Source organism: Bos indicus, chromosome 11, assembly GCF_029378745.1.
Source record: "Bos indicus isolate NIAB-ARS_2022 breed Sahiwal x Tharparkar chromosome 11, NIAB-ARS_B.indTharparkar_mat_pri_1.0, whole genome shotgun sequence".
Taxonomy (NCBI): Eukaryota; Metazoa; Chordata; class Mammalia; order Artiodactyla; family Bovidae; genus Bos; species Bos indicus.
The window spans coordinates 2042195-2068071 of NC_091770.1; the positions used below are offsets into that span (position 1 = coordinate 2042195).

The window sequence follows — 25877 nt, forward strand, 5'->3', positions numbered from 1 at the left end:
TGACTGCAGCAACGAGTAACACAAAACCTCTGTCTCGTGATGAGGCCGGCCCTTCACCCGTAGCCCACATCCAGTCCCCTTTCCCCACGCAAGACTCAGGAATGGGTAACCAACCCTCAGGCGCCACTGTTTTCGTCCCAATAAATATTAACCGAGGAGACAGACAAACTCTTAAATCAGACGCTGACGGTGTCCCGGAGACCCCTGACACGTAGGTACCCTTAAGAGTTGCTTCCGGACGCAGTACCTCCCACCCACCTCTGGGCAGGTTAGGAGAGGAAGCCCCTCCAGGGCACATCCATTGTGAAGGGGGACCTTGACCCACCAGGGCTGTAACTTATCGTCTGTGTCCTGTCCCTCTGGACTGTGGGGAAGGGGCTGGCCGGTCTTCTTTCCGTCACCTGTGCGCCCCTGCGGTCCTCAGGGGAGGATGGGCATCCTGCCTGGCTCAGCACTCTGCTGACCTTGCCAGGCTCCAGCTCCTGGGACTAAAACCCAGAGGCTCAGGGAGGGGAGGAGCGAGAAACTGCCCTTGCCTCTGAACTGTCCAGCACACCCTCTGGCCTAGGGATGTGCCCCCCAATCCCCTGCTGAGGGCAGGATAGGGCCCCGGGGCCAGGAGGCCAGGCCCAGGTCTGACTTGTTGCCTGAAGCCCGTGGCCGTGTGCCCTTCAGAAGGCACTGAGCCACATCACACCTTTCAAGGTGAGTTCAGGAGACCCCGAGAGAAGGGGCTTGCTGAAGGGGGTTCTCAGAGGCGCCATCTTGAACTTTACATTGTAGCTGGGGAAGGTAGGCTTCCCTGGTGGCTCAGATGGTAAAGAATCTGCCTGCAATGCAGGGGACCCAGGTTCAGTCTCTGGGCCAGGAAGATCCCCTGGAGAAGGGAATGGCAACCCACTCCAGTATTCTTGCCTGGAGAAACCCATGGACAGAGGAGCCTGGCGGGCTACAATCCATGGAGTCAGAAAGAGTTGGAGCGACTGAGCGACTTTCCCTGGGAAGATAATTGCCTAAACTGGGCCTGCACTTGGCTGGATGGATACTGGCCCTGGCAGGGAGAGTCTGTGACAGGCACCTCCATGGGAAATACAGGCAGAGTAGGGGGCATCTCACCCAGCGGTGCCCTCAGAGCCCATGCCTCCTGCGTGCACTACTGCACCCCCATCCCCCATCCTTTCCCCACCTGGAGTCCATCGTAGGCAGGGGGGATTTGGTACTCGGGAATCTGAGGCCCCTACTTTACTCTTCCTCCATTTCCTGGGCCCTTCTGGGACCACCAGCCAGCCTCGCTCTACTTGTTATTGACACGACACATTCTTCTTAGGGAGCCCATCACTCTTGTGGTTCTAGGAGCTTGAAGTTTACCTTTGCGATTTCTAAGAAGGGATTTGTTTACAAGGTGGATCAGACGTGCAAGAGCACAGGTGGTTTATTCGACTTGCTGAAAAGCCCACTTCCCGCTCTAATAAGTTTGTCTTTTCTGGTATACCTGTCCACTCATGCCTTCTGACTTCTGGGGTCTTGACGCGGTGGGAGGCGCACGGAGCCTCAGAATCAGCCAGAGATCCCTGAGCTCGGATCTCCTGTCACCCACACATACTGGCTTAACCTGGTTGAGCCTTGGCCTGTCTATAAAGTGGGGCCAATAATAATGCCTGCCCCGGAGGACTGAAGCAGACTTTGAACTAGTTGAGTAAAGGCTTTGATGCCCTCAGGATCATTCTTGGTATGTAGTAAATGCACAAACTTTGTGAACCATGGCTATCACCAGTAATTAGAGGATGATTACTCTTAATAGCAGAATTGAGTCACGGTTGAAAACATTCTGTCACTCAGATCAGCCACCTCTTCCTGCATCAGAGGAAGGGAATTCTTTTTTTTTTTTTTAGAGGAAGGGAATTCTGAGTACCAGATGGTCCGTGTTGATGGCAATGATGCCAGCTAAGTGCCTGGAAGGGCCCATTGGCCAGGCAGTGTCTAAGGGACTGTCATGGGCTGTGAGGAGCCCAGGCCCTTGGGCCCCAGCCTGGATGTGAGCTGGCACTGAGAGAAGAGGGCACCCCTCCAAGAAGACGTGCATTTGATTGGATGTTGTCTTTTGTCCTCTTTGAGCCTCCTTAGTTCTCATCTGTAAGAGACCAGAGTTATGGTGCCCCTGGGGATTGTTAGGAACTAATGGATTTGAGTTCTGGGGACACGGGCTTCTAGAAGAAGATGCAGAAGTTGAAAGACCTTCCTCTCTGTCCTACCAGTCTCTGTCTCTAGGCGACTCCGTCGGCGGGGAGTCCCAGCCTAGCTTGGCGGCTAGCTCACTGGGTGACTTGGTGCATCAAACCTTCTCAAGCCTCAGTGTCCCAGATTCCCAGGTTGCTCAGTGGTAAAGAACCTGCCTGCAGTGCAGGAGATGCGGGTTTGATCCTTGGGTCGGGAAGATCCCCTGGAGAAGGAAATGGCGATGCACTTCAGTATTCTGGCCTGGGAAATCCCATGGACAGAGGAGCCTGGCAGGCTACAGTCCATGGGGTCACAAAGAGTCCGACATGGCTTAGAACTAAGCAAGAACAAGAAAATGAGGACACTGATAGAATACCTCCCCCTGTACACCTCCCAGGGGTGTGGTGAGCTGAAGCACTTTGAAAAAGTTCCCGACCCGACACAAATCTAAGGGATCTCATAAGTGTGGATACCCTGGTGAAAAGTGAGCCTGAACCGGTAAGCTGGTTGCTCATTGGTAAGGCTGGCCTGGCCCTGACACCAGACTGTCGTCCACATCTGTGGCCCAGGGCTTGACTGGGGCTGCTGCCTCTCTTATCTCAGTCCACATTTTCCGAGCTCTAACTAGTAGCTCTCCACTGAGAGCAGCTTTGCTCCTCAGTGGATGTTTGGTGATGTCTGGAGGCGTTCTGGATTGCCACAATTGATGGGGAAGGGTACCAGTGGGATCAAGTGGGTAGAGGCCAGGGATGCCGCTAAACATCACGCAGGCCCTGGCAGCCCCTCCCCACAAAGAATGCTCAGGCCCAGGGGCTTCCCCGGAGGTCCAGTGGCCAAGACTCCATTCCCCCAGTGCAGGGGGTGAGGGTTCAGACCCTGCTCAGGGAGCTGAGATCCCACATAGCAAGAAGTGTGGCCACAAAGTAAAAAAAAAATTTTTTTTTAAAAAGAATGCTCAGACCCAAATGTCAGTGGTAAAGTTGAGAAACCTTGTTCTAGAAGGAGCGCTGGCCAGGGGCTAGGAGAGCTGCCTTTCAGCTCTGACGTGGTCCCTGACATGCTGACATTAACTTGGGGAAATCACTATTCCTGTCTGAGCTCCACTTCCTCGTCTGTAAGTGGGGAATGGGATTAAAAGCACCATCTCCCCCCTGGGAACTCCCCCTGGCCCTTCTGGATCCCTGCCCCTGGGGTTTTATTAGATGACACTGTCCTGGAATTTTCTAGATCCCTGTCCCCACTTACAGTGACCTCTCCAAAGGCTGCAAGCACTGTGTCCATACACTTGTGGCCCCAGGGTGTGCCCAGCACTGCCTGCCAAACAGCAGGTGTGGAGTCTGGGTAAATCATAGGCCATTTTCAGCCATACTTACGGGACACCCATTGTATACCAGGCCTGGAACACAAGATGTGCAGGGTCTTGGCCCTCCCTGTAGGGTGGCCCTGGGAGACACCCTCGGAGGGGAGGTCCCTCTGGTTGGGGTGGGGGCAGAGCCGGTGGCTTGTTGGGGCCTGAGTACAGACGGGTAAGGAGAACAGAGCGGAGGGGAAGGATGGGGAGTGCCCACGTGGAGACAGCCTCCTCCAGGGTTTGGTCTGCCTGTTGGGAGAGCCAGTGTCTCCATGGTGCTTCCGACATGTTCCAAGACTTGGGCTGGTTATATTCATTCACTGCAGGAATGCGCTGCAGCGCCAAGGGCAGGCTGATCAACCTCTGGGTTCAGGAGGGATTGGAACCAGCAAGTGTGGACAGAGCAGCTTGGAGCTTAGCTGCAAAGGGGAGTGAAGCCGCATACTGGCTGGCAGGGGAAGCATCATAGTGCAGAGCCTCAAGGGGGTGTAAGGGCAGCCAGGTCGGGGGAGTCATGCACAGGGCTGCCCCTCGCCCAGTACCTTGTGACCTTAGCTCAAAAGACTGAAAACTCGGAGCCACCCTTCCCTCACCCCTGCAGGCGGGTCTTGCACAGAGAGGGCTGTGTTGAGTTGGGGACACGGGACAGGGACTAAGGCTTTTACTCAGTGGGAAGAAAGCCTGGTCTGTAACCTGTCAGACCATGGTACGACTTTGCATGCGTGCTGTGTTGCTTCAGTCGTATCTGACTTTTTGCAACCCTATGGATTATAGCCTGCCAGGCTCCTGTGTCCATGGGAGTCTCCAGGGAAGAAACTAGAGTAGGTTGCTACACCCTCCTCCAGGAGATCTTCCTGGCCCAGGGATTGAACCCACATCTCTTACATCTCCTGCGTTGTCAGCCAGGTTCTTTACCACTAGCACAAACAACCATGGAATATTCAACCATAAAACAATTTTCTTTTAAAGCCTTATGCTTTCATGCCTTTGACAAAATGCTTGTTTGATAAAGAGGTGAAATCCGTATTGCTGATGCCCTGGTTATCACGAATACCTGATGGAGAGGGGATGATCCCAGACTAGCCCTCGGAGAGGGAAGGGGAGGGCTGAGCACAAGGGAAACTGTAGAGGCAAGTCAGCTTCATGGTTTTGCCGAACAAGGCTACTCAGCGTGGTGAGGAAAGTGGTGCAGGTGGCTGTTAGGGCCCAGGACCGCCTTGCCCTGGTCCACTTGGCAGCCAGGGCCAGTCTCTCCTCTCTGTGTCACTTTGTTGGACACCCGAGACCAGAGAGGCCATTCTGGAATGGAGATCAGACAAGCCCTTCCCACTCTTTGGCTCTTAGGTGGTTCTCATGCCCACATACCTCTTGGCATACCTGGGACCCCCTGCCGGGGTTACCCTTTGACCCTGCTGTCATTGCACCTGATTCTTGGAATATCGCTTCTCTCTGATTCCTCACCCATCCCTGCCCAACAGGTGTAAGCAACAGGGAACGTTGCTTCAAGAGATAGGCCCAGCCTGGAGACATTAAAATTGACACCCAAGGGACTTCCCTGATGGTCCAGTGGCTAAGACTTCTCGCTTCCCAATGCAGGGGGCCAGGTTTGACCCCTGGTCGGGGAGCTAGATCCCATGTGTCACAACTAGAGTATCCCACACGCTGCAGCTAAGACCTAGCGCAGCCAAATTAAAAAAAAAGTTGACATCCCAGTCAGTAATTCATGGACCCACCCAAGAAAACAGCTGTGAGGGATCCGACCCAGCATGTGTTACAGGGCACCTCCCACACTGCGTGGGGGCCTTGTTCCAGACTGGGTGAGCTGTGAGCAGACAGGAGGGCCACCTGGCTTGTTCTCCTTGAGCTGCCATAATGTGGACTGTAGCCCTTCAGGCTCCTCTGTCCATGGGATTCTCCAGACAAGAACACTGGAGTGGGTTGCCATGTCCTCCTCCAGGGGATCTTCCTGACCCAGGGATCAGTTCTGGGTCTCTTGCATTGCAGGTGGATTCTTTACCATCTGAGCCACCAGGGAAGCCCTAGTAGAAAATCACAGACCAGGCCTTTAAACAACAGAAATGTATTTTCCCACAATTCTGGAGGCTGGAAGTCCCCAGCAAGGTGCCAGCAGAGTTGGTTGCTGATGAGGCCTCTCTTCTCACGTAGACGGTCACCTTCTTGCTGTGTCCTCACATGGCTTTTCCTTCCCTTCCTTTTGGAAAGGAAATCACTCTTCCTCCTCTTATAAGGTCACCAAATCCTTTGGATTAGGACCCCACCTTTATTAGGATTTCATTTAACCTTCAGTTCAGTTCAGTCGCTCAGTCATGTCTGACTCTTTGCAACCCCATGAACCTCAGCACACCAAGGCTCTCTGTCCGTCACCAACTCCCGCAGTCCACCCAAACCCATGTCCATTGAGTCGGTGATGCCATCCAACCATCTCACCCTCTGTTGTCCCCTTCTTCTCTTGCCCTCAATCTTTCCCAGCATCAGGGTCTTTTCAGATGAGTCAGCTCTTCGCATCAGGTGGCCAAAGTATTGGAGTTTCAGCTTCAACATCAGTCCTTCCAATGAACACCCAGAATTGATCTCCTTTAGGATGAACTGGTTGGATCTCCTTGCAGTCCAAGGGACTCTCAAGAGTCTTCTCCAACACCACAGTTCAAAAGCATCAATTCTTCGGCGCTCAGCTTTCTTTATAGTCTGACTCTCCCATCCATACATGACCACTGGAAAAACCATAGCCTTGACTAGACGGACCTTTGTTGACAAAATAATGTCTCTGCTTTTTAATATGCTGTCTAGGTTGGTCATAACTTTTCTTCCAAGGAGTAATAATTTCATGGCTGCAGTCACCATCTGCAGTGATTTTGAAGCCCACTGTTTCCACTGTTTCCCCATCTATTTGCCATGAAGTGATGGGACTGGATGCCATGATCTTCGTTTTCTGAATGTTGAGCTGTAAGCCAACTTTTTCACTCTCCTCTTTCATGTTCATCAAGAGGCTCTTTCTGCCATAAGGGTGGTGTCATCTGCATATCTGAGGTTATTGATATTTCTCCCCGCAATCTTGATTCCAGCTTGTGCTTCATCCAGCCCAGCGTTTCTCATGATGTACTCTGCATCTAAGTTAAATAAGCAGGGTGACAATATACAGCCTTGATGTACTCCTTTTCCTATTTGGAACCAGTCTGTTGTTCTATGTCCAGTTCTAACTGTTGCTTCCTGACCTGCATACAGGTTTCTCAAAAGGCAGATCAGGTGGTTTGGTATACCCACCTCCTTTAGAATTTTCCAGTTTATTGTGATCCACACAATCAAAGGCTTTGGCATAGTCAGTAAAGCAGAAATGGATGTTTTTTCTGGAACTCTCTTGCTTTTTCAATGATCCAGTGAATGTTGGCAATTTGATCTCTGGTTCCTCTGCCTTTTCTAAAACCAGCTTGAACATCTGGAAGTTCACGGTTCACGTATTGCTGAAGCCTGGCTTGGAGAATTTTGAGCATTACTTTACTAGTGTGTGAGATGAGTGCAATTGTGTGGTAGTTTGAACATTCTTTGGTATTGCCTTTCTTTGGGATTGGAATGAAAACTGACCTTTTCCAGTCCTGCAGCCACTGCTGAGTTTTCCAAATTTGCTGGCATATTGAGTGCAATACTTTCACAACATCATATTTTAGGATTTGAAATACCTCAACTGGAATTCCATCACCTCCACTAGCTTTATTCGTAGTGATGCTTCCTAAGCCCCACTTGACTTCACATTCCAGGATGTCTGGCTCTAAATGAGGGTGAGTGATCACACCATCGTGATTATCTGGGTCGTGAAGATCTTTTTTGTACAGTTCTTCTGTGTATTCTTGCCACTTCTTAATATCTTCTGCTTCTGTTAGGTCCATACCATTTCTGTCCTTTATTGTGCCCATCTTTGCATGAAATGTTCCCTTGGTATCTCTAATTTTCTTGAAGAGATCGCTAGTGTTTCCCATTCTGTTATTTTCCTCTATTTCTTTGCATTGATCGCTGAGGAAGGCTTTCTTATGTCTCCTTGCTATTCTTTGGAACTCTGCATTCAAATGGCTGTATCTTTCCTTTTCTCCTCTGCTTTTCACTTCTCTTCTTTTCACAACTATTTGTAAGGCCTCCTCAGACAGCCATTTTGCTTTTTTGCATTTCTTTTCTCTCTTTTTTTGGCATTTAACCTTAATTACCTCCTAAAGAGCTTTTATCACACTTGGGATTAGGGCTTCAACATGTGAGTTGTAGGTGGAAGGGGAAGTGCTTTCCTGGTGGCTCATTGATAAAGAATCCACCTACCAGTGCAGGAGATGCCAGTTCAATCCCTGGTCAGGGGAGGATCCCACATGCCTAGGAGCAACTGAGTCCATGCACCACAACCACTGAGCCTGTGCCTTAAAGCCCAGGAACTGCAACTGTTGAACCCGTGGGCTGTGACTGCTGAAGCCTGCACACCCCAACTGGAGAGTAGCCCCCCTTTGCCCCAACTTCATTGCTGCTGAGGGGAACAGCATAGAAGACCCAGCACAGACAAAAATTAATAATTTTTTTTTAAATTGGGCTTCCATAATGGCTTAGCAGTAAAGAATCTGCCTGCCAACGCTGGGAACATGGGAAACTGGGATTTGATCCCTGGGTTGGGAAGATCCCCTGAAGTAGAAATAGCAGCCCACAGTGTTCTTGCCTGGAAAATCTAATGGACAAGGGAGCCTGGAGGGCTGCAGTCCATGGGGTTGCAAAGGGTCAGACACGCATGCATGCAATAATAGTGCAATTGAAACAAAACCAAAACATATGAGTTGTGGAAAGAGACAAAATTCTGTCAATCACACCAGTAAACAGAGAAATATGTATATGCCAGAAAGTCATGGCCAAATGAAGAAAGGAAAACAGAGACGAGGGAAGACAGGAATGGTGGGGCGCATGACACCCTGGAGGAGGTAACAGTCAAGCAGAGGAAAGCAGGAAGTGTGGATTCTGAGGAAGAGCATTCAAGCCAGAGGACAGCAACAGAGTGCGCCTGGTGGGTTGGAGCGGCTAGAGGGGCAGCATGCTGAATCCAGGGAGTGGCGAAGCAGCTGGGGGGCAGGGAGCACAGTTATTGGCCATTTACGGACTTCTGTGTTTATACTCAGAGCCTGGGGGAGGCTGTTGCACAGAGAGGGACCTGAGGATAATGTTTTCAGCAGCTTCCTCCAGCCCTATTTGTAAAATAAATAGACCAGCAGGATGCAGGGCAGAAGCCGGAAGGCAAGGCAGAAGAGATGGTTTACGGGGGAGGACCAGTGGAGGTGGGAGGAGGGCTCAGAGGCGGCTGCAGGTTGAGGGGAGAGCTGGCAGGGTTTGCATGGGAGCTGAGGGCTGGGAGGAAGGTCTGTGCCCAAGCTTTTGGTGAGAGCAGCCACAGGGTGGAGTTGCCATCAACTGAGCTGGGGAAGGCTGTGGGTGGAGTGGGTTTGCAGGGGGAGATTAGGAGCTCAGTTTGGGTTTGGTCCATCTAAGGACCTCCTGGATTTCCACTTGCAGGTGGTGAGCAGGCAGGTGAGTCCAGAGCTCAGGAAGAAGTTAGCCCACATTTCCTGACTGAGGCTTGACTCTGTAAGGAACTTGCTGATTTTGCAGGTTCATTGGGTGTAACTTTTTCTTTCTAATCGTTCTCAGATGCGTTTTTCATACTCATGATTCTGAACACCAATGTGCATGTTTATTAGCTTTTCCTGTTTCCTTATCTGTCAATTTCCTGTGTATATCCTTTAACCATTTCTCCTGGGATTGCAGTGCTTATTTTCCAAGTCACCAACAGTTCATCCCGACCAAAGGTGTTTTCTCTCTCTCCCCTCTCTTGCTCTGGGGACTCTAATTACTTTTAAATATTTTAATTAACCTATACTAAATGCATTATGGGCTTCCCCGATGACTTGGCGGGTAAAGAATCCATCTGCAATGCAGAAGACCCAGGAGACTCAGGTTCAATCCCTCGGTCAGGAATACCCACCATAGGAGGGCACGGCAACCCCCTCCAGTACTCTTGCTTGTAAAATCCCATGGACAGAGGAACCTGGTGGGCTACAGTCCATGGAGTCACAAAGAGTCGAGCACAACTGAGAGACCAAGAACATTAACATAACACATTAAACACATTAAGGATGGATATATATATATATATATATATATATATATATATATATATATGGAGTTCTAACTACTGGACCAGGAGGGCATTCTCCTTGGTTTTGAATTTTATACCAAAAAACAAAATAGAATCATGGTCTCCTAGGACTGTTTTTTCAGCTACACTGTTTCTAAGACTTACCCACACTGCGCTGTGTTATAGGTCATTCATTTTTCACTGCTGTGTAACCTTTCCTCCGGTGGGGGCACAATCTATTTATCTGCTCTGTTGTCCATGGACATTTGGTTGATTCAGGCTATCATTACTGTGGAGTGCTCCAGGGACCCCTGGGCAATGGTTTTCTCTGGCATGTGTATCCCAGGGAGGATTACTGTGCCCTAAGGTTTGCTGTGTGCTCAGCCATGTCCGACTCTTTGCGATCCCATGAACTGTAGCCTGCCAGGCTCATCTGCCCAGGGGATTCTCCAGGCAAGAATACTGGAGTGGGTTGCCTTTTCTAAGGTATGCAGATGTGAAAATGCAAGTGGTTTTCCACAGTGGTTGTACCAATGTACACAGTCACCAGCATGTTTAAAAATGACCATTGATCTATGTCCTCTCCTGTGACCCTCATTTCATCATTCTTGTTTCTTGTTAATCAGAAGGTGTGGACTTCTCATCGTAATTCGCATTTCCTGTTTGCTGAGGAGGTTGTGCTGTCTTCCTGTCCTTATTCATGTCTCTGGTCTCCTTTTCCGACGTTTATCAATTCTAGACCTTCTTCTTCCGTCAGCTGTAAATATTGCCTGCTGTCTCCTCCCACTGTGTCGAGCGCCCCTCACCGTCATGGTGCCCTTTGTTGAGCAGATGTCCTTTGATGTCATGGAGTTCATCAATTTTCGTCCTTTCTGGTTTGAAGTTTTAAGAAATCTCCCCCCACCTTTAGGTTGGCAAGATACTGTTTTACATTTTATTTTTATTTATTGTAAAGTTTTATTTATGTTTGGCTGCGCTAGAAGGCTGCTGCAGCTACTTTCTTGCTGGAAGCGGGCTTCTCTAGCTGCAGCAAGCAAGGGCCACTCTCTACTTGCAACTTGCGGGCTCTAGAACTTTGGCTCAAGAGTTGTGGCACACAAGCTTAGTTGGTCCGGGGCGTGTGGTATGTGGGACCTTCCCAGACCAGGGATCAAACACATGTCCCCTCCGTTGGCAGGCAGATTCTTAACCACTGGGTCACCAGGAAAGCCCTACACTTTATTTGAACTGTAGAGCTCACTGTTCACGTGTTATCTTTAGTTAATCTGGAGCTCGCTTTTGCACATGGTATTTATTTTCTTTATGATTTATTTTCTTTATATGATGAGTCAGTTTTCCTGACACCGTCTATTATACTAAACAACTGGCCTTTCCCCAAAGCTTCTGGGAAGGCCCCGCTACACCTCAGCCTCTTTCTGAGCTCTCTGGTCTGTTTTTAGTGTGTCTGTCTATTCTTGTAGACAATTTGTATTACAGTGATTATAAATGCTTTAGTATATAATAGGGAAAACTCCCTCTTTACTCTTCCTTTCTAGATTCTTGCTGCTGGTGCTAAGTCGCTTCAGTCGTGTCTGACTCTGTGCGACCCCATAGACGGCAGCCCACCAGGCTTATGGATTTTTAAATTCTTTATTATACATTTCAGAGCAAATTTATCAAAGTCCTCAAAAATCCAACTGGGTTTTTTATTGAGATGGTGTTGAATTTATAATTTATCGCAGGAGAAATAACATCTTTATAATGTTATTATAATCATATCTAAGATGGAATGTCTTGTTTATTCAGATTATCTTTCTTTATAGAGGTTCTTTGAGTTTTGGTTAATACTTAGATATGTTTTAGTTTTTATTTCTATTATGAATGTTATTTTTATTGTATTTTCTAGATGGTTATTGCTGGTGTAGAAAATTGCTATTGATTTTCATGAATTAATCTCACGTCTGGCAGCATATACTGAACTCTCATGTATATTGATTCCTTTGGTCCGTGTAGGGACCGTGTCATCTATAAACAGTGTTAATTTTATCTTATACTTCCCAACTCTTACACTGTCTGGGGTTTTTTTGTTTGTTTGTTTGTTTCCTTTTTCAAAATTTCCTTAAGAGTATTGGCCAGACATCAATTAGTGGTAACTGTGGCCAGCCTTGGCTTGTCCCAAATCTTAAAGAGAATGTTTGTGACCCTTTGCCATTAAACCTAATATTTTCTGTAAAGAAATATTTGTTTTACAAATATAAGCCACATCAAGTTTACAAAGTTCCCTTATAAAGTTCCTAGTTTGCTAAGAGTTTTTGCTTGTTTATTTTAATTATAAATAGAGGTGGATGTTTATCAAATGCTTTTTCTGTATTAGGATTTTCATATGATTTTCTCTCCTTACACTCTTACAGATAAAACCTTTTTGATCCTGGTGTATTTTTTTTTTTAATTCAGTTAGATTAAGTTACCTAACGTGCTTTAAGATTTTGCATCTATGTTCAAAAGTGAAATGGGCACATAATTTTCTTTTTGTTCATTTGTTTGTTTTTCCAGCTGTATTAAGCTATAATTAACAACTAACAGGAGAAGGCAATGGCACCCCATTCCAGTACTCCTGCCTGGAAAATCACATGGACGGAGGAGCCTGGTAGGCTGCAGTCCATGGGGTCGCTAAGAGTCGGATACGACTGAGCGACTTCACTTTCACTTTTCACTTTCATGCATTGGAGAAGGAAATGGCAACCCACTCCAGTGTTCTTGCCTGGAGAACCCCATGGACGGGTGGGCTGCCATCTCTGGGGTTGCACAGAGTCGGACACGACTGAAGCGACTTAGCAGCAGCAGCAGCAATACCTAACATTGTGTAAGCTTATATAAAGATCACCTACAATAAAGATAACTGATGCATCCGTCACCTCATTTTTTTGTTATTGTGGTGGTGGTGAGAACATTGGAGATCTGCTCCCCAGTGGTTACGAATCCACCTTGCAATGCAGGGGACACAGGTTTGATCCCTGGTCAGGGAACTAAGATCCCACATGCCTTTCGGAACAACTGAGTCTATGCATTGCAACTACTGAAGCCCACACCAAAACTAAGACTCAGTGCCGCCAATAGTTAATTAATTACTTAATTTAAAAAATAATTTTAAAAGATCTACCCCTTAGCAACTTTCAAGGGTACGGTACAGTATTGCTGCCTGTAGTCACCATACTGTAGCTTAGATCCCCCAGAACGTATTCGTCTTATACTTGGAAGCTGGTACCCTTTGACCAACATCTCACCACCCCCTACCCTCTGTTTCCTGGCAACCACCAGCCTACTCTCAGTTCCTGTGAGTGTGGCTTTTCTAGGTTCCACATATAACTGAGATCGTACAGTATTCGTCTTTCTAGACGTCTTCGCTTAGCGTAATATCCTCAAAGTTCATCCGTGTAGTCACTATGCTTTTCATTCTCGTGTTGTCCTTGTATGACTGAGGAGTCAAGATGACTGTGCTGATCCCTGGATTAGCGATATGGAGATCACTGGTGATCTAAGAAAAGCAGTCTGCTTGGAGTGGTGGGGCACAGGCCCCAGAGGAATAGGATCAAGGGAGACCAAGAGGAGAGGAAGTGAAGACGGTGAGTTAAAGGAGAGAAAAGAGCAACAGCTTGAGAGGAAAGTAGGGTCAGGGGAGTTTTGTTTTCTGTATTTTCAGTGAAAGAACCCGCCTGCCAGTGCAGGAGACATAAGAGACACGGGCTCAGTCCCTGGGTTGGGAAGATCCCCTGGAGGAGGGCAAGGCAACCACTCCAGTATTCTTGGCTGGGGAATCCCATGGACAGAGGAGCCTGGTGGGCTGTAGTCACACGACTGAAGCGACTTAGCACATGATTCGTACTGGCGTGCAGTGGTGTTTCATCGTGGCTCTAATTTGTATTTATTTAATTAAATACAGTGTTAAACATCTTTCTCATGCTTATTTGCCATCTGTATATCCTCTATGGTGAAGTGTTTGATCAGGTGTTTTTTTTTTACCCATTTATTAATATTAATTTGAGTTGTACTTTTTCTTACTGATAAATTTTGAGAGTTCTTTATATATTCTGAACATCCTTTGTTAGAAGTTCAATGTGCAGATCTGTAGTTTCCCTTTCTATTTAACAATGTCTCTTACAGAGCAAAACTTTTCTTAAGTACAGGTTTTCAGTGTTTTCTAAGTCATTCTGTTGGTGCCATGCCTAAGAACTCTTTGCCTAAATCCAGGCCATAAAGACTTTCTCCTATTTTTTTCTAAAAGTTTTATAGTTTTACATCTGACTTTTAAATCTGTGCTCCATTTTGAGTTAATTTTTGTATAAGAAATAAGATTTAGGTCAAAGTTCATTTTTTGAGTACATGGATGTCCAATTTTTCTAGCACCATTTGTTGAAAAAAATTAAACTTTTCCCACTGAATTGCTTTTGCACATTTGTGGAAAATCCTCTCAGTCATATTTATGTGGATGTGTTTCTGGGTTCTCTGTTTTGCTCCACTGATCTGTGTCTGTCTTTTCTCCAACACCACACATTCTTGATTATAGTTGTATAAGGTCTTGAAATCAGATGGACTGATTTCTACCACTTTTTTCTTTTATCTAATCTATTTGTTTTGCTTTTCCACATAAGTTTTAGAATCAGTGTATCTATATCTACAAAAAAAAAATTGTCCTGGGATTTTTACTGGAATTATGTTAAATCTGTAAATCATTTTGAAGATAATTGACGTCTTTATTATGCTGAGCCTTTCAATCCATGGGCACAGTGTGTCTCATTACCTATTTAAATCTTCTGTGATTTCTTTTATCCGCATATTGTAGTTTTCAATATACAGATTATGTGCATGTTTTGTTAGATTGTTTTACCTATTTATTTTTACATTTTATATTTTTATTGTTTATTATCATTTTATATTTCATTATTTGTATTTTTTAATATTTTAATCTATTTTCCCTACTTCATTTATGAGATGGGTGATTGTAATTAATATAGCAAGTTTTTTAGAATTTTGGTTTCCAATGGTACATTGTTGATCAATAGAAATGTAACTGATTTTTTTTAATATGGACCATTTTTTGAAATTATATATTTATTTGTTTTTGGCTACACTGGGTCTCTGTTGCTGCATATAGGTCTTCTATAGAACTGTGATTGATTTTTGTATTGACTTGGTATCCTGTGACCTTGCTAAGCTCATTTATTAGAGGATTTTTTTGTATGTTCTTTGAAACTATCTACATGGATAATTATGTCATCTGTAAATAGAGATAGTTTGGGTTTCTTCTTTCTAATCCGTGTCTGTGTGACCCTGCTGTCCATTTTGATGTGTTGTGATTAAATAAAAGATCTGGTCCCTACCCTACAGACAGAGAACTTGAAATTTTACTTTCTACTCAAATGTGAATTAAGCCCATACACGAAATGCAGCCAAGCAGCAGTGTGATGAGCCAAGAGGGGTGCCCTTCCCATTCCTGGGGGAAATCTGGGAGGGCTGCATGGAGGAAGTGGTCCAGGAATTGGGTCTTAAAGGTCAAGGTGCCCTGTAACTTGTCTCTGTTTCCTTTCCACCTCCCCTTGTTTAGTGCGTTTCCAGTACAAGACTCACTCCCACCTCCCACCCCCATCCCACCATATGGCTGAGAGGGTGGGCATGCTCCAGGTGAGCCCAGCAGGGAGGGCCCATTGTGTGTGAGGAGCAGGGCAGCAGAGAGACCAGGAGGCACACCTGAGTGTGCTGTTGAGCGGCAACCGGTCCATTTGTGCAGTGCACAGCCTGGGCACCGTACCTGGTAGTCACACAAGGAGAGTCTCCCCACTCCTTACTTCCACCCAGAGCCGGGCACCCACACTGGAAAGAGGGGCCAGGGCCACATGTCCCACCTCCTGGGTCTGTGTCCCCCCAGACAGCAGCGACAGTGAGCTGGAGCTGTCCGCAGTGCGCCACCAGCCAGAGGGGCTTGACCAGCTGCAGGCACAGACCAAGTTCACCAAGAAGGAGCTGCAGAGCCTCTACAGGGGCTTCAAGAACGTGAGTGCCCCACATCCCCCACCCCCAGGCTTGGCCCTGACCCCCCGGCTCCCCTTTGCTGGCTCCAGGGTGCTGGCACAACTTCTGGAAATTCCCCGTAGCACAGTGCATACCCCACGGTCTTTATGGGGCTCATGTTCTGTGGGACAGCTGCCTGGGGGGAGGGCCAGGGCCCTTCCCTTATGAGTGTCTCAGCACTGGTGCAGTGGAGGACCATGGGGACAGACCAACCTAGCATGAGGGTCCTGCCACCCCTCCCGCCTGCCCCTCCCATGATGCCCACTCCACTGGGCTTTCCCCTGCCTGGGGCTGGGGGAGCCCAGCAGTGCCTTGCGCAGCAGGCATTGGCCAGAGGGAAGAGAGAGGCCAGGCCCCCTGGAGTCGGGGTGCAGGGCAGGGTGGCTGGGGTCACTGAGAGGAGTCCCTTCCTCCTGCAGGAGTGCCCCACAGGCCTGGTGGACGAAGACACGTTCAAACTCATTTACTCACAGTTCTTCCCTCAGGGAGGTGAGTCCAAGGTCCACGATTCCTCCCGAAGTCCCCACTTCCCTGTGGCCGCCCTCCAGAGTGTGGGCTTCCCTTTTATAGGGAGAGGACCCTCAGCCCCCCCACATCCTCCCCACCATTCCTTGCCTGGTGCTGCCTCCACCCAGTAGGAAGGGCGGACTCCAGCCCGGGACGCGGTGGGAATGCCCAGTGGAGCAGCGTGGGGTTGGGACCTGGGCGGCCGGGCGGCCTGGACACCCCAGCCTTGCCCTCGGTCTCCCTAGATGCCACCACCTACGCACACTTCCTCTTCAACGCCTTCGACGCCGATGGGAATGGGGCCATCCGCTTTGAGGTAGGTCCCTGTCAACCGCTCCCGCATGCCTGGCTCCTGCATCTCCCAGACGCGGTACCACCCCCTCGGGGCCATCCAGAGGCTCAGACGTGACCCTGGTGTCAGCAGCCCAGCGTGTCACCCAGGGAACACATGGACTCGTGGGGCTGGCCCTGGGCCTGACTGAAGTCAGGGTAATTCGAGTTTGCTGTCTGGCCATCCTATTCCCAGCCTTTCCTTCCAGCCCTGCCAAGCCAAGGTGCACCAAGGTGGTAATGATCCAATGGAAATTTGTATTTGAAAAAGGGAGCAAGGTTAACTAGAGGTCTGTGCCCAGAATTTATCCCTTTGCCCCCAAACAGGCAGAGCATCCCTGCCTGAACAGGCTTGGGGGTTGTCCCAGCCACAGTGTGAGCCAGCCTCGTGCTCCCCACCACTGGGAAAGCAGCCGCCTGCCCCCAGGAGGGCCCTGCCTGAGCTCTGAGCAGGCAGCACGTGGGCCCCACTGACACCCGGCCACACGGCATCAGTTGAGAGAGGCCCCAACCGCGGAGCCCAAGCCCCTAAAAATAGCTGCAGGCAAAAAGCTGAAACCTCTTTGGAGAGGAAAACCTTGCTGAGAGCCAGGCTTAATCAATAACCACCCAGCTCGGCTTCCAAGGCCAAGGGCAGCTGACCGGAAAGTGAGAGAGAAAGCCCCTGGACCGGCCGGGGTAATAACCCGAGATTCCGCTCAGCTTCCCTTTATGCTTGCATCCAGCCCGGCTCACTGACATCAGGCCCGGGCGGGGCGGCCCAAGGGCATCGCCAGCTCTGTGCCCACAGGGGCCCCACCCTCCCTGGACCACGCCTGTAGTGTGCCTGTGAGCTCACAGTGTTTTCGGCTTTTCTGTTTTCAGTTCTGCCTGCACAGGGTAAAATTATAGTCGGTCCAAAGGAGTCAATAGGGAGCATTCACTCTTCTCCCTGGTCCCACCCCAGCCTCCACCATGACCAGGTTCTTGCGTGTCCTGTGAGAGGCACCTGAGGCTCCTGGGAGTGAAGTGCCAGAAGCAGCTGTGTGGCCCACCCAAGCAGGGCTTTGATGAGGGTGTCTCTTGTTCAGGAGTCGGATGACCAGACCGCTTAGCGAGGCCCTGGCACAGTACCGGCTGTCAGGAAGGCCTCTGTCAAGCTCCTGTGGTCCCTGCTCTCACTGTGGTCCCTTGGATGTGGTCGATGGTGGATCTTTGTTGGGGGTGCGGGTGCTGATCCCCTTCTGCTAGGCACCATCTCAGAAGGTTGTGCATCTCTGGCATGAAATTAATTTCTCAGGTTCCTTCCAGGGAAGTTTGTTTACCTTGAGGACCGTCTTCCTTGTTCACCTGCAGGATCTTGATATCAGAGCTCTGCTCTAAGAAGCCTTTTTGGAGTCTACCTCTCAGGGATCTTCCACTGGGCAGGGCCTAATCCTGGGTGCACCACAGTGGGGACCCCTGTGGTCAGGAAGAATCTGGAGGGGGTGGGGTGGGGGGACATTCAGCCCACCTCGCTGCCTCAGACCAAACCTCTCAACGTGCCCTTAAAACCGAAAGTCAGGGGGCTTCCTTGGTTGTCCAGTGGTTAAGAATCCAGCTTCCAATGCAGGAGACATGGGTTCGATCCCTGGTCAAGAAACTAAGATCTCACTTGCTGTGGGGCAACTAAGACCCAATGCAGCCAAAAATAAAAATAAATATATGAATATTTTAAAACAAAACAAACCAGAAAGTCAGATCTGCTAATTAATATTTACAACGATTCAAATCCTTTTGTATATTCTTGAGATAAGACACATGTTAACTAGAATTTATTGATATGGTAGCTATGGCAAACCTAGACAGCATCTCAAAAAGCAGAGACATCACTTTGTGGACAAAGGTCTGTATAGTCAAAGCTATGGTTTTTCCGGTAGTCATGTGCAGATGTGAGAGTTGGACCATAAAGAAGACTGAGCGCTGAAGAATTGATGCTTTGGAACTGTGGTGCTGGAGAAGACTCTTGAGAGTCCCTTGGACTGCAAGGAGATCAAACCAGTCAATCCTAAAGGAAATCAACCCCAAATATTCATTGGAAGGACTGATGCTGAAGCTGAAGCTCCAATCCTTTGGCCACCTGATGCAAAGAGCTGACTCATTGGAAAAGACCCTGATGCTGAGAAAAATTGAGGGCACGAGGAGAAGGGGGCGACAGAGGATGAGATGGTTGGATGGCATCACCAACTCAATGGACATGGGTTTGAGCAATATCCAGGAGGTGGTGAAGGATGGGAAAGCCTGGCGTGTTGCAGCTCTTGGGATTGAAAAGAGTCGAACATGACTTAGAGACTGAACAACAGATTTGACTTCTTTTGCACTGGGAAAATGAACTGATGTTTGAAATGGTTTTACAATATTTTTTTAATTAAAAGAACACTCTGGAAAGTACTAAATACTTGTAACTTATAAACACCAACTTTTGATGTAGTAAGTATGCCTCAATCATATGTGTGCTTAATGGGATTATATGGATTTTTTTGGCTGTGCTGGGTCTTCACTGCTGTGCAGACTTTTCTCTAGCTGTGGCAAGCAGGGGATACTCTGTAACTGCAGTCCGTAGGTATCTTATCGCAGAGGCTTCACTTGTTTCAGAGGACGGGCTCTAGGCTCCTGGGCTTCAGTAGTGGTTGCAAATGGGCTCAGTAGTTGCGGTTCCTGGGCTCTAGAGCGCAGGCTCGGTAGTTGTGGTTCCTGGGCTCTAGCGCAGGCTCAGGAGTTGCGGTTCCTGGGCTCTAGAGCGCAGGCTCAGGAGTTGCGGTTCCTGGGCTCCAGCGCAGGCTCAGTAGTTGCGGTTCCTGGGCTCTAGAGCGCAGGCTCAGGAGTTGCGGTTCCTGGGCTCTAGAGCGCGGGCTCAGGAGTTGCGGTTCCTGGGCTCTAGCGCGCGGGCTCAGGAGTTGCGGTTCCTGGGCTCTAGCGCGCGGGCTCAGGAGTTGCGGTTCCTGGGCTCTAGAGCGCGGGCTCAGGAGTTGCGGTTCCTGGGCTCTAGAGCGCGGGCTCAGGAGTTGCGGTTCCTGGGCTCTAGAGCGCGGGCTCAGGAGTTGCGGTTCCTGGGCTCTAGAGCGCGGGCTCAGGAGTTGCGGTTCCTGGGCTCTAGCGCGCGGGCTCAGGAGTTGCGGTTCCTGGGCTCTAGCGCGCGGGCTCAGGAGTTGCGGTTCCTGGGCTCTAGCGCGCGGGCTCAGGAGTTGCGGTTCCTGGGCTCTAGCGCGCGGGCTCAGGAGTTGCGGTTCCTGGGCTCTAGCGCGCGGGCTCAGGAGTTGCGGTTCCTGGGCTCTAGTGCGCGGGCTCAGGAGTTGCGGTTCCTGGGCTCTAGCGCGCGGGCTCAGTAGTTGCGGATCCTGGGCTCTAAAGCGCAGGCTCAGGAGTTGCGGTTCCTGGGCTCTAGAGCGCAGGCTAAGGAGTTGCGGTTCCTGGGCTCTAGAGCGCAGGCTCAGGAGTTGCGGTTCCTGGGCTCTAGAGCACAGCCTCAGTAGTTGTAGGGCACGGGTTTAGCTGCTCATTGGCCTGTGGGGTCTTCCTGGACCAGGGGTTGAACCCGCGTCTCCCGCCGTGGCAGATGGATTCTTCACCACCGAGCTACCAAGGAAGCCCAGATTTCTTATCTTTTGTTAAAATATGTATACTCAGTGGACCAAAACAATATCAAAGTATGTATATGTTACTTAAATATATATATACCTAAATCTCAAAAAAGTGAAAGAAATACAACACCGTTCATTTTCTTCACCATACACACGAGACTTTCAGGCTCCAGTAGACTTACAGGGTGTGCTTTGAAAAACAGCATTGCCACCCGCAGACACGCCTCCTTTGTTTGGGCTGACTCTCCCTGTTTGTCTCCTTGCTGCCTGATGGTATCCTTTTATTGCTGCTTCTCAAGTGCCCAGTTGAGACGCCGTCCCTTGGCTCTGCACGAGTGAGGAGTTGGGTCTCCCGCGCACTCACACACACCTTGCCCATCCCCTGGCTTTCTCTTGGTTTTCTCCTGACGGGAATTTGTTCCCCAGCTGAGCCTGTCAGTGAACTGTGATTACGTTTCCCTTGCCTGCACAGATTTTTCTTTTGCCTACAGTTAATAGTCATTTGGCTGGTGTCTGGCATCACCGACTGGATGGATGTGAGTTTGAGCAAGTTCCGGGAATTGGTGATGGACAGGGAAGCCTGGTGTCCGTGGGGTCGCAGAGATTCGGACACGATTGACTGAACTGAACTGAACTGTGACCTTACCAGTAATTCACCCTTGACTCTTTTACTGTCGTCTCAATGAACATCTCCCTAGCCTCTGACCAGCTCCATCATCGTGGTGCTGATTGTCCTCTGTGGACCTGTTCTCCTCTCTCCTGGATTGGGTCTCCTGGTTCTGGACTCCTTCATCTTCTTCCTTGCTTTACTTTTTCTGCAAAAGCATGGGAGGTGCTGTGCTCATTTGCTTCGGTCGTGTCTGAAGCACGACTGTGACCCCATGGACTGTAGCCCACCAGGCTCCTCTGTCCGTGGGATTTCCCAGGCCAGAATACTCGAGTGAGTTGCCATACCTTCCTCCAGGGGATTTTCCTGATCAAACCCTCGTCTCCTGGATTGCAGGCAGATTCTTGACCGCTGAGCCACCAGGGAAGCTCCTTTCAAAAGCATATCTTCCAGGAATTTCCTGCTAAAGGCTGCCTGGGAGGTCATTTCTGAGCCTTAGACACCTGCGAGTACCTTTTTTCTGTCCTCTGTCTTTCTGTTTGTTTTTAAATTTTATTTGGCCCGTCTCAGCTGTGGCACGCGGGCTTAGTTGCTCTGCAACATCTAGGATCCTAGTTCCCTGACCATGGATCGAGTCTGTGACCCCAGCATTGCAGGGCGGAGACTTAACCTTTGGACCACCAGGGGAGTCATTCCGTTCTCACTCTTTTTGACCTGTTGTGTGGAACCGGAGCTCCGGCAGAAGCTGTTTCCTGTTGATTTGGTGATTGTTGTAGTTTCGGTTTGGTTTTGTTCTTCTCTCTGGAAGCTCATAGGATCCTGTCACTGCACCCGTTTTCTGAAATGGCTTGTGATGGCCCAGCCACACCTCGGGCTTTTTGCCCTCATTGTTAGGTCCTTGGCAGGACCTAGACAATCACAGCCTTCCCCTTCATCCCCTCGTGGGCACGCCCCCTCCATTTCCTCAGCCTCTTCCTGGAACTCCTGCTGGTCGAGTTTCAGTCCCTCTGGAGTGGACTGCTCGTTATCTGCTTTTCTCTTCTCTTTTCCAGTTTGGCCTTTTCAGGCTGCTTTATGGAAGATTCCACGTGCTTTTCTAACCCTTCTTCTGAGTCTGTCATTTTCTTTTCTCATTTTTAATTCCCAAGAGCTCTTTCTTGTTCCCAGTGCGGACTTGAAAAAAAAATAAATAAACACACAACCTGAGTTGTTAAATCGCCAAGTCATATCCGACTCTTGGCAACCCCATGGACTATAGCCTTCCAGGCTTCCCTGTCCATGGAATTCTCCAGGCAAGAATACTGGAGTGGGTTGCCATTTCCTTCACCTGGGTATCTTCCCAACCCAGGGCTCGAACACACATCTGCATTGGCAGACACTGAGTCATGAGCTTCTCATAAAAAAAAAAAACAACAACAAAACTACAACCTGAGAGTTGTGAGTTAAGTTTCATTTGGGGACAAAAATGAGGACTATAGCCAAGGAATCAGCACTTGAGATAACTCTGAAAAGCTGCTCCAAAGAGGTAAGAGGTGGTGGTGGTGGTGTTCAGTCGCCCAGTGTCTCACTCTTCATGACCCCATGGCCTGCAGCACACCAAGCCTCCCTGTCCCTCACCATCTCCCAGAATTTGCCCAAGTTCGTGTTTACTGCATCAGTGATGCTGTCCAGCCGTCTCATCCTCTGACACCCTCTTCTCCTTCTGCCCTCGATCTTTTCCTGCGTCAGGGACTTTTCCAAAGAGTTGTCTGTTCCAATCGGATGACTAAAACACTGGAGTTTCAGCATCAGTCCTTCCAGTGAACATTCAGGGTTGATCTCCCTTAAGATTGACTGGTTTGATGTCCTTGCTGTCCAAAGGACTTTCAGGAGTCTTCTCCAGCACCACAGTTCAAAAGCATTGGTTCTTTGGCATTCTGCTTTCTTTACGGTCTAGCTCTCACAACTGTACGTGACCACTGGGAAGACCATAGCCTTGACTGAAAGTGAAAGTGAAGTCACTCAGTCGTGTCCTACTCTTTGCGACCCCATGGACTGTAGCCTACCAGGCTCTTCCATCCATGGGATTTTCCAGGCAAGAATACTGGAGTGGGGTGCCACTGCCTTCTCCAGCATAGCCTTGACTATACTGACCTTTATCGGCAGGGTAATGTCTCTGCTTTTCAGCACACTATGTTTGTCATCATTTTCCTGCCAAGAAACAATCGTCTTCTGATTTCATGGCTGCAGTCACCGTCCACGGTGATTTTGGAGCCCAAAAGAGGAAATCTGTCACTATGTCCACCTTTTCCCCCTCTATTTGCCATGCGGTAATGGGGCCGGATGCCATGATCTTAATTTTTAAAAATTATTCAGTCTTAAGCTGGCTCTTTCACTCTCCTGCTTCACCCTCATCAAGAGGCTCTTTAGTTTCTCTTCACTTTCTGCCATTAGAGTGGTATAATCCACACATCTGAGGTTGTTGATGTTTCTGATGTGGGTCAGCATATATGTGATTTTGGTGAAGGGGGAGTACACGAAATCAAGCACATATTTTTTGCAGAAGGTTTCTGATAGTCACGGGCTTCCCTGGTGGCTCAGATGGTAAAGAATCTGCCTGCAATGCAGGAGACCCAGGTTCTATCCCTGGCTTTGAAATATCCCTGGAGAAGGGAATGGCTACCCACTCCAGTATTCTTGCCTGGGAAATCCCATGGACAGAGGAGCCTGGCAGGCTACAGTCCTTGGGGCTGCAAAGAATCGGACACGACTGAGTGATTAACACTTTCAATTTCTGCTAGTCACAAGGAGCAGTCACCATGAAGGATTTTAGTGCTTTTCTAGAAATAAGGAGATACAAGAGTCAGACTCATAAAACTGGCTCCTGAAAATACACCTAACTGTCTGAAGACCTGTCCCACCAGTTTTTCCCAGAGCACAGAGTGCCTCATTCCTGCTCTCCACCCTGAACTCTTTTCAGCGGGTGTTGAAAATCAGCAGCTGCGGCAGCACATGATTTAATCCTTGGAGAGATGGATGGCAAGTGCCAATTTGTAGTTGACATCAAGTATTCCTTTTTAATAGCACCCTATTCTTATTGTTGTTCTTGTTATTTAGTCCCTAAGTCATGTCCAACTCTTTTGAGACCCCATGGATTGTAGCCCACCAGGCTCCTCTACTGGAGTGGGTTGCCATTTCATCCTACAGGGGGTCTTCCCGACACAGGGATCAAACCCACATCTCTTGTGTTGCAGGTGGATTCTTTCCCACTGAGCCACCAGGGAAGCCATTCTTATTGTAAGGATGCCAGATTTCTAATCCCTGAATCTAATGGTTTCTGTGAATTTTTTTTTTTTGGTCCTGGAATAATTTTTGTTTCTTCAAAACTGCTTTTCTCAGTTTTCCTTAGTCTTTCTTTCTCATGATACAGGCTTCCTCTCATCCAGAAAATAAAAAATTTGAATGAGGTCCTATTGGTCCAGTGGTTAGGGCTTGACACTTCCACTGCTAGGGCCCGGATCTGACCCCTGGTTGGGGAAATTAAGATCCCACAAGGCATGTGGTGCAGCCAAAAATAAACATTAGAATTTGAGTGGGGACCAAGCCCCTTGGAGCAGGGCCTGTCCCTTCACAGTCCACTGTCCCCCACTTCCCACCTTCAGGACAGCCCCTCTCAGCTCCCTTCTTTCAGAGCAGCCTGGGAGACCCCGTGGGGCAGGAAGGGCGTTAACTTTGAACCTTCTGGAAGTGACAGGAAAGAATTGCTTTCCACCAAATGCTCCAACAAAACAGTTGAAGTTTTCACACAAAAGCCATTTGAACGTTCATGTCTTGTCACGCTAGTAATAACCTGTCCCATCTCAGACGTGACTGTGCACAGGTGCAGTGGGGCCCCGGAGCTGTTGGTTTAGTCTTTAAGGTGTAGCTTTTTAAGCACTTTGGCACGCAGACACTTGGTAACGTGACTAGTGCGCCCGCTTCACGAAAGGAGCGCCCTCAGGCCTTCTCTGTCAGCGGCAATGCATCAGATGGGTCGAATTCCCTGGTGCCCCCGTGGTTAGAACTGCACGCCTTCAGTGCTGCGGGCCTGAGCTTCATACCTGGTCAGGGAACTGAGATCTCAAAGCTTTGCAAAAAAAAAAAAAAAAGTCATACATTTGAATGTCTTTTCTTTGAGACGATCAACACCAGCCACCATGCCATCCCCACCACACACACGCACGCGCGCACGCACACACACACACTCACACTCACACTCACACTCACATTGTATTCACCTGAGGGGCACCGTCCACCCGGTCTGTGATGGAGGCGCCTCACCTATACAGATGGGCACTTTAGTGGAAGCCTCACGGCAAACTGGAAATAGAATCTGGGGCCTCGGCTGTCACCCCCGCCCTTTCCCCACAGGACTTTGTGGTTGGTCTCTCCATCCTGCTGCGAGGAACAGTCCATGAGAAACTCAAGTGGGCCTTTAACCTCTACGACATTAACAAGGATGGCTACATCACCAAAGAGGTACGGGGCTGCCTGGGGAGCTGAGCGTAGCCTGGCTGCCCGCTCCGCTGCTCCACACCCCCAACCTCTTTCCTCCTCTCTCTCGCTGCCCTCATTTCCCGTTTCCCCTCCCTGTCCAAAGACAGAGCACCCAGCCCGCCCTCGGAGGGGACAGTGGCCAGGAACTCCTCTGCCAGGCTCTCGGCCTGGACACCTGGGTGTGCAGAGCATGGAGCTTGTGTGCCCCTCACCACACATCTCCATCCCCGTCAACAAGGTCCCCGATCACTGTTTCTGACTGCGAGGTCATGTGGGAGACCCAAGTGGAAAAGCTGGAGGCAGGGGTGGGAGAGCTGGCCTTGGTTCCCAGCAATCAAGGGAGGGCAGTGTGGTCCCTTAAGGTAGGGTGTCAACGGGCCCACAGTCCAGTTTTGTTTGGCCCAAACACTCTTTCTGGTGTGTAAGAAATAGTTCATATACCAAAAAAAGGAATATTTCATATACAAAAAAGAGTGTTTGGCTGGAACAAATTCTAGAGTTTGCACATAAAAACCTATCTCCAGATGCCCTGGAGAG

The 25877-nt window shown here is 49.1% G+C and overlaps 1 protein-coding gene across 3 annotated transcripts in view; it reads left to right on the forward strand.

The window, feature by feature from the left end:
• Positions 1–25877, forward strand: part of KCNIP3 (potassium voltage-gated channel interacting protein 3) — a 95791-nt gene that overhangs the window by 66330 nt on the left and 3584 nt on the right. For 2 of the 3 annotated variants that reach the window (XM_070798199.1, XM_019969648.2), the window contains 4 exons: positions 15640–15764; positions 16202–16271; positions 16535–16605; positions 25215–25322. In XM_070798199.1, the coding sequence (XP_070654300.1) occupies positions 15640–15764; positions 16202–16271; positions 16535–16605; positions 25215–25322 (374 nt within the window). Of the gene's footprint in view, positions 1–11557; positions 13340–15639; positions 15765–16201; positions 16272–16534; positions 16606–25214; positions 25323–25877 lie in introns of those variants that run through there. The other variant, XM_070798200.1, reaches the window with a different exon arrangement.